A 13879-nucleotide genomic window follows, 5' to 3' on the forward strand; every position below is an offset into this window, starting at 1 on the left:
TTATCCATTTAGATCTGATCTTAGTGTATGGTGAGAGATGTGGATCTATTTTTTTGTTTCTGCAGGCTATTAACCAGTTGTCCCAACAGCATTTATTGAACAGACCTTCCCATTTGCCTGGATTGTCGTTTGTCTTTTTGTCAAAGATTATTTGGCTGTATCTGTGTGGGTTTCCTTCTGGTGTTTCTATTCTGCTCCATTGGTCTTCCTCTCTATCTTTGTGCCAGTACCACGCTGTTTTGATAACCACTGCCCTATAGTATGTCCAGAGGTCCGGAACTGTGATTCCCCCTGCTAACTTCCTGTTCTTCAGGATGGTTCTAGCTATCCGTGGTTTTTTGTGCTTCCAGATGAACCTTTGGATCATTGTTTCCAGTTCCATGAAGAATGTTTTGGGCAATTTGATTGGGATTGCGTTGAATGTATATATTGCTTTTGGCAGTATAGACATTTTAATGATATTGATTTTACCTATCCAGGAGCATGGGATGTTACTCCATCTTTTGAGGTCTTGTTCAATTTCTTTTTTAAGTAGTTTGTAGTTTTCTTCGAATAAGTCTCCTACATTTTTGGTTAGATTTATTCCTAGATATTTCATGCTTTTCTCTGTTATTTTGAATGGTATCTTGCTGGTTAAGTCTTTTTCCATCTTGGGGCTGTTCGCATACACTATGGCTGTTGATTTTTGTTCATTAATTTTGTACCCTGCCACTCTACCAAACTCTCGTACAAGTTCTAGCAGTCTCTGTATTGAGTCTCTTGGCTCTTCTACATAAAGAATCATATCATCTGCATATAGTGAGAGTTTGACTTCTTCGTTTCCCATTTGGATTCCTCTGATTTCTTTTTCTTGTCTTATGGCCTCAGCGAGTACCTCTAGGACTATGTTGAATAGTAGTGGAGAAAGTGGACATCCCTGTCTTGTTCCAGATCTCAGTGGGAAGGGTTCCAGCTTTTCTCCATTCAGTATGATGCTGGCGTTGGGTTTTTCATATATGGCTTTAATTATGTTGTGGTTTTTTCCATCTATGCCTACCTTGGTTAGGGTTTTTAGTAGGAAGTGGTGTTGGATTTTGTCGAAAGCTTTTTCTGCATCTATTGATACTATCATGTGATTCTTGTTTTTCAGTTTTTGGATGTAGTGTATCACATTTATGGATTTGCGAATGTTGAACCATCCCTGCATTCCAGGGATGAATCCTACTTGAATAAAGTCTTTATCAAGTTAAGAAAAACTGGTATCTTAACACTATTTAATCTTATCCATGAGCATGAACATGGAATGTCTCCAAGTTTGCGTATCTTGATTCATTTCAGCTGAGATTTTTTTTTTTACTCATTTAGTCCTTTTTTTAGGTACATGTTTTCATTTAATGCTAATATTTATGTTTATATATATTTTAATTATTTTATTGGATGTCCGAGTCCATTGTCAGATAGGTATCCTTCACACATAGTACATGTTCCTTGTAACACTACTGTCATTCATTTTACTTGGCCACAAGGTAGAAGCATAGTAATAAATTGGACAAACAAGTTACACTGCAGAACCACCTGGAGAGTGCATAATCCAGGAGTGGGAGTGGCCTAGAAGGGTAATAGTGGACTCCTCCCTCTTGGGTTACCACTCCCACTGGAGGGCATGAAAACTAGGACAGGGGCTGGGGTGGCTAGACAGAAAGGCACCCCAACAGCATGTGTGTGGGCTGGATACTCGGGCTGGTTGGGCTGAACTAGGCTTCAATGCCCATTGACATGTATGAGAGCCGAACGGGGTGTGGGACAGACTGGACTAGTCTGCTACACATACTGGCAAACCAGGGTAGGGGGTAAGCCTGGAGGGGGTTATTGTGGGTCACTCCGACTAGGCTGCAGCTCCCACTGGTTTATGTAAGGGCCGAGTGTATGCTGGGCAGAACCAGGCTGGACTGCAACACCCATTGGTTCCAGTGGAAGACAGGTCTGAAAACAGAACCAACTCAGCGATCACAACCACCAGCTGATCAGGACAATGGACTGTGCCGGGCCCTGTGCTTGCAAGTACACACAAGAATCTGGTCTGGGAATACCTCAGACAAACTTTCTTTGGGGATCCCCCTAATCAAACTGCCAGACTCAGAACCCTAACCATGAAAAGACAGAGGACAGAACAAGTCAGTCAACTGTCTCAGCTATATGTTGGCAGCGAAATACGGGGCAAACAGACTCTATGATGGACTATGTCAATCAGTGGATTCTTCAGCGACCTCATCATGCTTGGAGTGGCAAGATTGGCAGCGATTCATAACTGGTGAACTATCAAAACCACTTGAGCAAGAACCTCGGAGCATGCCCCACATCACGGACCTGGGAAGGGTGGGAAATTGGGTGGGGCTTCTGCTTTTAGCTCCCCCTTTACCCCAGATACATGACAAAACCAATGTGGAAATAATAGTCTTTCCCACTTTCCTATAGCCCTTGAACCTTTTTACCCTAATTAACTATGTAAAGAATATCAGCAATTAATTAATTAAACAAACTATTATCCTTAGATCAACCAAGAATAAGAAATATAAAAGCCAGCATTGTGGCATGATTGATTTAAGCCACTGTCTCCTGCAACACCAGCACCGCATGCATCCACCTGATGCAGCCCCACCTGTCGCATTTATTCCTTCTCTAATACTCCTCCTCTCATTATGTAAATACCATCGTGTGAGTTAGAATTCCCCTGCCATCTTGCATTTCCCTGTAGCATTCCCTGCACATCTGCTAGGCTCCCTGGCCTCTCTGCTGCTGCCCTGCAGGCTTGTGGGTGAGTGAGCAGGTTGTGTAAACAGAATTATCACAGATGGGCTGATAAGAACTAGTTGGCTGGGCACTAAGGGTAAGGAAAGCCCCAGCTATAAAACAGCAAGGATCAGTGTGTATGTGTTAGGGCGTGGTGGGACGGGTCCATCTGCAGGAAAGCCCGCAGTGGGCAGCAGCTGGGCGCAGACCTGCCCCCGCCAGCTGCCTTCCTTCACACACATACCAGTCAGCTGTGCATCCGCGCGATGCCAGGGTCCTCACAGACTTCAGCATGTGATCCCACATGGCTTCAAGAAAGCTAGTTTATCCATGAGAAAGTCGTTACTGGACATGGGCGCTATCTGCTGATCACGAGTGTCAGGTGGCTGAGGACTCACACACCACGCATGTCCGGGCGAGTTGGCCAGTCCCTCTCCGCTCAGTAGTAGCCGCTGGTCCGGTCTGTCCATCCATGGGTTGATCTGTGAGCCTCACGGAGGGTTGGAAAGCACGCTGTGTTCTGAGGAAAAGAATCCGAATCTTTGCCGTGCGGCGGCGCTGGTGTCCGCACCTGCTCTTGCTCTAGGAGCAACACGTTTAGACGCACACCATCCAGCAATTCCCCCAACACCATGGCCTGGGTGGATCACTTCCGCCGCCTCAACCTTCCTTGGCTGTCAGCTGCCTAACACCCTCTCATGCATCACCCACCCACAGGGGGACGCCCGTGCTCTTCTGCGAGAATGCATGCCATCAGCACACGTTAGTGTCGCTTTGCTCCAGGAAAAGTCTTGTGCGCAAACTGCCTTTCAGCCTCTGTCCCAAGTAAAGGGAAAGCCTGGTGAGACCCAGCTTCTTGGAGTTGGACAATGAAAATCAGTGCAGACCTCTTGGCCCCTGGGCCCGCACTGCCCTTGGAAAGAACCTTTTTTAAAAAGCCATCGGACCTGGTGCTGTTGACTAGCAGCTAAAGTCCTTGTCTTGAATGCGCCGGTCCCATATGGCCGCCGGTTCTAATCCCAGCAGCCCCGCTTCCAGTCTAGCTCCCTGCTTGTGGCCTGGGAAAGCAGTCAAGGACGGCTCAAAACTTTGGGACCCTGCACCCGTGTGGGAGACCAAGAGGAGCTTCCAGACTCCTGGCTTCAGCTCAGCTCAGCTCTGGCCATTGCGGTCATCGGACGGAAGAATTTCCTCTCTGTATATCTGACTTTCCAATCTGCCTCTGCCCTGGTGGCTGTGGGGTCGCTGTCCGGATGCTGCGCACCAAACCAGCTCTGTTCTTGCTGCATAAAATCACAGAGAAACATGAATGGATTGTGACAGAAAATGGCATCGGAACTGTGGGAATCGGCCATTTTGCACAGATGAACTTGCTGCTTTGGAAAGTGTGAAGGCTGCTAGTGAATTCTCTCCTCTGTCAGAAGAAGTGACGGAAATCAATGAAGCCCTTGCAAAAAAACCCAGGACTCATTAACAAATCTTGTTATGAAGATGGTTGGCTGATCGAGATGGCACTGAGTAACCCTTCAGAACTAGATGAACTAGTGAGTGAAGAAGCCTATGAGAAATACATCAAGTGGAACTCTCACATGAACTAGTCTTGGAATAACTGAATCCAGCACTGCCACTTTAAGTTAGAGGTGGACAGAGGACTCACAGTAGCAACCTTCAGCAATAGAAATGGCAAGAGATACTTCTTTCAACTCTGCTCCTGGAAGAAAATGTCCCCTAACTTTAAAAGGATCACAGATGGACACAATATGCACCTTTGTCACACCTTATGATTGTTACACTAGACTCTAGGCACTAGTATTCAGTATGCATGAAATTAGTAAAAACTAATTATACAGATAATTCAAGATGACTTTTTTTGGTTTTTTGGTTTTTTAAATATATTTTTATTTTGAATTTTGAATTATGTGGTACATTTTCATATAGGCTGGGATTCCCCCCCCCCCCAAACTACCACTCCTCATCAGATTTTTCCCATTTTGTTACAATAGTGTAGTCCTTCATAAGGAATCATAATTGCATCAGTCTCTTATTTAAGTGTACCCCGACATTGTGGTACAATGTCAGACAGTCCATCTTTCATCTGGAGGCAGGGATGCATGTTCCATTATACCCCCATATCTTTATATGATAAACCCCAGTACTCCATCACTATACATTTCCATATGTGGGAAGCCAAGAAACAAGGTCAACAACTGGGTTAAAACAGCCGCAACAACAAATTACAACACCATGAAAAAATGTGCCGCTGAGTAACCAACACATGGGTGACACAAAGGAAACACAAAAGTCTCTTGGGGAAAATGATGCCACCATATAATCCATGAGTTATCTGAAGTCTTACATAATATCACTCGCTCATACCCAAACATGAATTGGGGGTCGAAATGCAATGACCTTTCCATTAGAACCAGCTGGGATAGAGAGCAGTTTTTGTTAGTTGTCAATGCCAGATAAAGAACACCACCGGCATAACTTTGCAATATACTGCATTTGCTGGTGCTAAATAAAATAAATCTTCCTATATTTATTTATTGTCATTACAAAGCCGGATATACAGAGAGGAGGAGAGATAAAGAAGAAGATCCTCCATCCCGATGATTCACTCCCCAAGTGACCACAACGGTTGATGCTGTGCCGATCCGAAGCCAGGAGCTAGGAGCTTCCTTAAAGGTCTCCCACACAGGGGCAGGGTCTCAAAGCCTTGGGCCGTCCTGGACTGCTTTCCCAGGCCACAAGCAGGGAGCTGGATGGGAAGTGGAGCTGCCGGGATAAGAACCGGCGCCCATATGGGATCCCGGCGTGTTCAAGGCGAGGACTTTAGCTGCTAGGCCATGCCGCCGGGCCCTAAAATAAATCTTTAATAAAAAATCTTAAGCCATAACAATTAAAGGTTACAAGATACATAAATATATATATATGTTATTTTTTAAAGCTATCTTGGACCTGGTGTGGTAGCCTAGTGGTTAAAGTCTTCACCTTGCGTGTGCACTGGGAACCTCTGTGGGCACCAGTTCCAATCCCAGCGGTCCTGCTTCCCATCCAGCTCCCTGTTTGTGGCCTGGGAAAGCAGTGGAGGACGGCACAAAGCCTTGGGACCCTGCACCCATGTGGGAGACCTGGAAGAGGCTCCGAGCTCCTGGCTTTGGATTGGCTCAGCTCTGGCCGTTGTGGCCACTCAGGGAGTGAATCATTGGAGGGAAAATTTTTCGCTCTGTCTTTTCTCCTCTCTGTATATCTGACTTTACAATAAAAATAAGTGTATTTTTAAAAAAAAAAAAAATCTTACGGAGTTGGTGTCATGGTATAGTATGTTAAGCCTCCACCTGTGGTGCCAGCATCCCATATGGGTGCCAGTTTGAGTCCCCACTGCTCCACTTATGATCCAGCTCTCTGCTTATGGCCTGGGAAAGCAGTGGAGGAGGATGGCCCAAGGCTTTGGAGCCCTACACCCACATGAAGGACCTGGAGGAAGCTCCAGTCTCCTGACTTCAACTGGCTCAACTCTGACCTTTCTGGCCATTTGGGGAGTAAAGTAGTGGATGGAAGATCTCGCTCTCTCTGTTTATTTTTCCTCTCTCTGTAAATCTGCTTTTCAAATAAAAATAAATGTTACAAGGGGAGGTGGAGTCTTAGTAACCAGTAGACACTTCCCTCAAACCTGGTTCGGAGAGATTTCTGCACACAAGACAAGCAGAGTAAGCAGTGACCTGCCTGAAAGTGGATGAGTGAAGTGTCAGAGCCCTCACCCCAGCAAAGACATTTTTTTTTCTTTCTGATGTTACAATGAGCATAAATTAAGTGCTTGAATAAGCAATCCTTCCCCACAATAACAATGTAATAGCACATTTCCCAGCCACGCCTTGAACTGCGCTTTGGCCTGCCCCAAGGGTTTCCAAGGTTTGTAGACCCTGGATGAAATGTATTTCCTCAACTCTTGCCTTGTTCTCTAATTAGAAGGAAATTACTTAATCCCATATAAATGTAAATGCTATTAACACCCACATGTCCTAGGATAAAAAGGAACTTTGGTTGGGAGCAGCCTGCTTTTCATTGATTCTTTAGTCGTCACTCACCCAGCATGGCTGTGGGCAGCCCCGTCCACCCAGCAATGGGCGTGAAGGCCTGGCCACAGCATAGGTGGGGTGCTGGAGGTGGCACCTCCTCTCTTCCTGGGGACCCCCTGTGCCTCTGCCTGCTGGGAAGTGGTCCAGCCTTCTCTACAGCAGCAGGCTAAACCTTGATGGACCTCACTTTGCATCCCTCTGACCTACTTTTGACTGGTTTCTGCAAGGACAGTGTCCTTCGCTGGTGCTGACTTTTCAAAATCAGAAACTGCTGTTTTCATTTTTTAGAATCATTCAAGCATGTGCTGCATGAATGCATTTTGAAAGCATGGGCCTGAGCACTCTCTTCATTATGCTTTATCCTCTACAGATACATCCCCCCACCCCATCCTTGTATTAGTGGGAAGTAAAATGTGTACTCCCAAGATTGGGAAGAAGGACTTAATTTTTCTGGAAACTCAGCTCAATGTATTTCCTCAAACCTCAAATTTCACGACTTCTCACCAATATGCTATCAAATTTACCAGCATACCTAGGCTGTACATGTGATGCTTCCTGTTCATCCAAGAAACTCAGACCATACCAGTGCCCAGCAAAGCCAGCCTAGGCTGACTCTGCCACCCTCCCAGCTTGGTGGCCTGCCCTTCCTCACTGCCCACCCATGCCAACCCCAACCCCAGCTGCAGCCCCACTGTGGTGTGCAGGATAGGCCAAGAGTCAAGTTGTGCCTGGCCTGGTTGGCCTTCAGTCTTGTCCCCATATTAGTTCTTGGATGTCTCTACTCACTTCTCAGGGGTCACAATTGCATTTCTCAACAGGAGATTTTTTTTATGATGCCTTTATTGTTTTCTGCTTCTTCAACGAGACTATGAAATTCATGAGAATAAAAACTAACGTTGGGTCAGGCACAATGCCCTGGCGGCTTAAGTCCTCACCTTGAACATGCCAGGATCCCATATGGGCACTGGTTCTAATCCCGGCAGCTCCACTTCCCATCCAGCTCCCTGCTTGTAGCCTGGGAAAGCAGTTCAGGATGGCCCAAAGCCTTGGGTCCCTGCACTTGCATGGGAGACCTGGAGGAGGTTCCAGGTTCCTGGCTTCGGATCGACACAGCGCCAGCCGTTGCTTGGGAATTGAATCACTGGACAGAAGATCTTCCTCTCTGTCTCTTCTCCTCTCTGTATATCTGACTTTGTAATAAAAATAAGATAAATCTTAAAAAAAGAAGAAGAAGAAGAAGTAAGAATCTCTTAAAAAAAAAAACTTTCACATGGATGTTTCTTAGGCCCCCATATGTCCCACACTTAATAGTATCATATGCATATTTTTAGTTGAATAAATGAATCATAAATATTGTAGTTAAAAAAAATAAACTTGGTGTCCTTGATCACAATAGCAATAAGGAAGCTGGGGAAAGCATAAAAGTAGAGATTAACAAACCAGTGTTTTTCTTTCCATTCAAAAGAAGCAGAATATAAGCTGTTCAATTTCACACATTACAGAAACAAATTCTGATGTTCGTGTATAATGAACTGTGACAACATAACAGTTTCTAGAGGGTTTTTTTTTTTTTCTGTATCTCTTACTTGTCATTGACGCAGTAATTCTTTCAGGATTCTGGCCTAAGAAAGGGCCTTACCTGCGAAGGTGTACCAACTGCTGCCACATCCTCTGGAGATGTAGATGCCCAGTGCAGGGGATGATGCAGGATGGTTGAGGGGGCTGCAACACTGTAGATAAACAGCATCAGTGCAGTGAATAACGCAGGCCTCGTGACAGCTGCACTGCAGCCTAAAATATAGGCGACGTCAGAGTTGTGCTGCAGTGAGTAAAGCCACTACTGACCTGTGACACCAGCATCCCACATGGGCACTGGCTTGATTCCTGGCTGTCCCACTTCTGGTCAAGCTCCCTGCTAACAGCCTTGGAAAAGCAATGGAAGATGGCCGAAGTGCTTGGCCCCTGCTACCTGCGTGGGAGAACTAAATGAAGCTTCTGGCTCCTGGGTTCAGTCTCTCTCTCTTTCTCTCCTCCTCCCCCACCCCTATTTCTCTGTCTCTACCTCTCTCTCTCTCTCTCTCTCTCTCTCTCTCTCTCTCTGTAACTCTGACTTTTGAGTACATATAAATCTTGAAACTATAAAAAATAAGAAACATCAGGTGGATGGTTTGATCAGCATTTAAATACGTGTGCATCTGGAAAAGATCAAACAGAATACTTGGTTAGCTGAACTCTTGTGGACAAATCTTACAATTTCTTAATGTTATTTTGTTTTGCAATAAATGGAAATTATCAAAAGCTTAGTAACATTTATATAAACCCACAAGAAAGAAAACTACAGGAACCCCATCCATGAGGCCTCTCCGGTTATCTGGGGTCTAAGGGACAGAGAGAAGTTTTCAGCACAAAATCCTGCTCTGAGAGTCTGTCTTTTCTCTTGCTTGCCCTAGGCACTGTGACCGCTGTAGACGAGAGCACCGCTTTCTCATGGCCTGTGTGTGACAGGTGTGGCAATGGGCGATTGGAACAGAGGCCAGAGAATGGGTAAGGGGACAGGGACTGGCCGCAAAGACCCAGGGACCCAACAAGCTGACAGCACCCCAGTGCCATCAGCATCCCACAGCCTCATGCCTCAGGCCTTTCTGCCTGCTGCTGGCTTGCCTCACAGCTCCCAGGGGAACCCAGTGTATTGAGCTTACAGGAAAGAGGCCACGGTGCCAACGTGGGTTTCTCTAAGAGGGATTTCTGATGCTTCCTTGCAGCTCTCTATCTTAAAAAGAGAAACAGCTGGGGTTTGTACTCAGCCCTTTTTATTATCAGGAGAAAAAAAAGAAAAACAGGAAAATGGGAAGAAGTGGGATAAACTTGATGACTGTACAGTGTGTCCTTTTCAAGTGGAGCAGATTTTTTCCAGAGACCAGGGAGCAGCTCCTTGACATGCCTCACCCCCTTCACCCCCACCCACAGCTGTCTTCCTGTACCTTCCTCCCTGGGTTGCGGTCTGGGCTGCGCATCATGCAGTTCATCCCTTTGGAGTCAACTCTCTTGGCCTCCCAAATGTCCGTTCCTTTGCTGTTTCTGAAGAGGCAAGGAGTACACATCTCCCTGGTGCCTCCGGGGTTGGTGACCTGGTGGATCCACAAGCCATCCCCGGCCACCATGAGAGATGAAACAGCCTGGGCCCAGGTCATGAGGGGAATCAAAGGCTGAGCTGAGATGCTGGGAAGCTTTTCTTTCCAGGCAGTTTGGGAACCCCAACCCCTCCATGCGGCTTCCTGGAAGGCCTGCCCCGCCCATCTGCACTGCACCTGCACACAGCTTCCTGCCTCAGTGCCTCCTGCAGCAGCCTCCTGGGAGGCTCTGGGGAGCCCCAGGAGCCCCACTTCCCAGCCTCAGACCAAAGCCGAGCCCAGGTCTGCTTCTGGAGAGCAGAACCCTCTGTCTCAGCAAGCATTGAGTATGTGACTCGTTGGATTTGCTTCTGCCTTGTGCCTTCTGGGTGGCTTATCTCCACAATGCGATTTCACAAACAGAGGCACCCTCTCTTGTGGTGACTGTTCCCGAGTGGTCACATCACCTGTCCTCAGGATGCACCTGCAGGTCTTCTTGGACTGCCCCTCAAGACCGCAATGCAGAGTCAAAGTCAAGGTAGGAGCCGCCATGGGTCGCGCACAGCCGAGGGCAGGAGCAGAAGCCGTGCTTGTTCTTGCATTGCTCCATGGAGAATCCCAGTGTACCTCCCTGGTTGGGGAGAGCTGCCCACACAGCCCTCTGCCATCCTAGGAGCATTGTGGGGAGAGCACCTTAGTCAGTCTCTCCTCATCATGAGTCCCGGCTAACTACTGAAGCTCTGAAGAGAGACGGTTCATATGGTTGGGGATGCGGGGAGAGAGGGTCATTCCTGGGATATGCGAGGGGTTTCACCTGAGTACTTCCAGCCCTGGGGGGCCCTGAGACCTTCCTGTCCTGTTTGTCACAGCTGTTGCAGAGTAGCATCTCGTCCCTGCTGAGCTCAGCCACCTGCGAGGATGGGGTGAGTACAAGGGACTCAGACCAGGGCTGTCTTATTCACTTCAGCCTGCCAGGGTATGTCAGCTCCTTAGGAAAAGCCTTCTGCCGTGTAGGAGGGGACTTAAAAAAAGTTCACGGGAAATGAAGTTGAAAGACAAGCTCCTTATGGTGCAAAGAAGCTCAGAACCCCCACATGGCTTTTGTATGGCAGGTGTGTTCCATGAACTTTTTGAACAGTAATAACAGATCCCAGTGAACATGTCTACACTGACACTGGAACACAGATGTGTCTTACCACTGTCATTTAGCATGCCAGTGTGATCACCTCTGTGAAAAGGAGACAATTTCCAGATCAACCTTGACGTGGATGCTGGAGCCTGTCACCTGGCTTTAGTTATGGTCCTGCTAGCCTTGACCCAAGTTGTACTACTGTGGATTCACGACAGTGTGACAAAATTGCCTATACCACAACCTCTAACAAATTCCTGGGTATTGCAAACCCTGACTTCCTGGTAAACATTGCCATTGCTTCTAAGAACTGGTTTACCTGTCCAGAGAGGTGCCATAGCAAGCAGATGACACATGGGGCAGCTTCAGAGCAGAAAGAACACCCCAGATTATGTAATCTGTACACCAAAGAGAGTTCAGTCTTGTGAGCTTTAGGCTGCTAAAGGATGCTTCTGCCTTCGGGATAGCGCCTTTGAGTTGTCAGGGCCTCTGTAAGCACCCTTAGGAGCCAGCGTAACTTGCTGACCCACGGGAGGACCCTGGGCATTTGTAGCAGCAGGGCACAGCTCATGGGAGCCGAAAGGTGGGCATGGGCCAGCCTCATGGATGTGGTGAGCAGGGAAGCTCATCACCCCAAACTGCCTGGATCCATTGATGGCAGTCTTTTTCTGATGGGTGCCCAAGGCCAAGTTCTAGCTCCAGTTGTAGCCAGAGGCTGTGATGACTTGATTCATTGTATGGAGGTCCCCCTGATCCCTACTGTCCTCACCAGCCTCTGTCCCCACTGCACCCACAGAGGGGCTGATGAAGCTGGGGTTTCTCTCTCTTCTTCCCCCTCTCCTCCTTACCTCGTCCCCTCCCTCTCTAAGTCATGCATTAAATTGAAAGTGAGTAAATCCATAAGCAATACCTTTGAGAATCTCTGCTCTCAACCATGGATCTCTGCCCTGGCATCATGTGGAACTGCCCAGGAGCTCTAAAGAAATTTCTGTTCCCTTCTAGGAGGAAGCCCACTTACTTGAAAGCTCCTTGGTGACCCTGCACCTACTCTGGGCCTCCTTAAAGCTGATGCTGCTCAAGTAGGGGGTCAGTGCCTAGACCAGGCTGCAGGAGGGCTTAGGGCAAGGCCCTCTAGTTGTGAGAAAATCAAATACCCTCCAAGGGCCAGTGACCATGCCCACTGTTCTTCTCAGTCATGTCTCCATTCAGTCTCCCCACCATCCCAATGAGGCCCACTCTACCTCTTACTGCCAGGCAACGCAGGGCTCCTCACACAGGGGAAGGTATGGCCACCCACAGAGTGACCACCCAGCCAGGATGATAGCCACTTAGAGAAGTTGGGCTTAGTAGATAATGAGACAAGGATAATGAGACAAGTAGATAATGAGACAAGGATAACTGCCCCAGGCATAGGTCAGAGGTTTCCAGGTGACAGTGAAAGCAAGAGTGGAAGATGGCGCAGCAGTTATCAGGGGGCATTCTCCATGGAGACTGTTACGGGAAAAGTATTGGAATCACTGCTATTTAAGAATACAGAACACAATGAGACGAACATCTCACAATAAAACCAACCATGCTCAGACGCCCCTTCCCCAGCACACACACCAGCTGATCTGTGCTGGAAAGCGTGGTGTCTGCCCTGCAGCTCTGTGGCCACTGGGCGCTGCAGACTTGGGCTGGCCATCCTCTCAGGCCCTGTGGGTTCCCAGGAGGTCCCCTGGCACTTCCTTGCTGCCAGGAAGGAGGCCTCCAGAAGGGAACAGCGCCCATGCCCCTGCTGACCCCTGGCCCTCTCTAGGGGACTAGAGAATAGAAAGCCCTGTGAGAAATCCTCTCTGCTACACCTGGCTCCCCCACATCCAAGTGCTGAACCAGAATACTCTTGTGGTAAACCCTCCATATAAAGAACCCAGGACAAGTGAGCATTGCCCCTCGGGACACCTGAATCACATGGTAGAGCCTGTGTTCTAGTCCTGGCTCCTCCCAAGTCCAGCTTGCTGCTGATATGCACTCTGGGATACAGCAAGGGGTTGGATCCCTGCCATGCTCTTGGGAGACCTGGACTGAGTTTCCAGCTAAGCCATTGTGGGCACTTACGAAGTGAACCAGCACATTGGAGTTTTCTTCCTGCCATAAATAAGTAAAAAATATTTTTTTAAAAAAGGCTATAGAGGGCATACATATGTGCATGCATGTTGTGACATGAGTGATGATGTGTATGCACTGTGTGTGTGCTGTGTGCACATGTGTGTGTGTTGGTTTCAAGGCACAGGGTGGTGCTGTGCTTCCAGGACCCCTGTGAATGAGGGAGGCTGCAGTTCTGAGCCTAGAGGGACATTTGGGGACATCCATGCTCCCATTCCCAGTATTACAGCAGATAACCCAGCCTTCCCACCTGGCCTGGAAACAGCTGAGAGTCAATGGGTAGCAGAAGGACCTGCACAGAGACATCACTGCGAGTCACCCAGTCTGGATTCTTTCCATTTTCTGGCCAAGAACGGACATTCACCGCAAACCAAGACTTACACTACGGCTTTCACATGAAGGCTTTCCACAGGAACCATACTCCCTCTCTGGAACAGTGTTTCTGGTTAAGATGCATGGGTGTTCTCTTTTATGCCTTCACTTTAATGTGGTCAAGCCAGGGATATAAAAATAGGATTTGGCCATTATTGGCTATGAATTGCCTCAATAGTAACAACATAGTAATAAGGAATTTGGAGTTTGTTTCCTTAACTTCAAGAAAATGAAAAGTTAGGAGAAGGTTTATATTGTGTCTTTAAAGGTGAAGA

The 13879-nt window shown here is 47.6% G+C and overlaps 1 protein-coding gene across 2 annotated transcripts in view; it reads left to right on the plus strand.

Annotated features, from left to right (window-relative positions):
• Positions 1-13879, plus strand: part of SPIDR (scaffold protein involved in DNA repair) — a 389493-nt gene that overhangs the window by 372667 nt on the left and 2947 nt on the right. For both annotated transcript variants that reach the window (XM_058668602.1, XM_058668603.1), the window contains exons 17-19: positions 9299-9392; positions 10382-10496; positions 10828-10881. In XM_058668602.1, the coding sequence (XP_058524585.1) occupies positions 9299-9392; positions 10382-10496; positions 10828-10881 (263 nt within the window). The remainder of the gene's footprint in view (positions 1-9298; positions 9393-10381; positions 10497-10827; positions 10882-13879) is intronic.

Source organism: Ochotona princeps, chromosome 9, assembly GCF_030435755.1.
Source record: "Ochotona princeps isolate mOchPri1 chromosome 9, mOchPri1.hap1, whole genome shotgun sequence".
NCBI lineage: Eukaryota > Metazoa > Chordata > Mammalia > Lagomorpha > Ochotonidae > Ochotona > Ochotona princeps.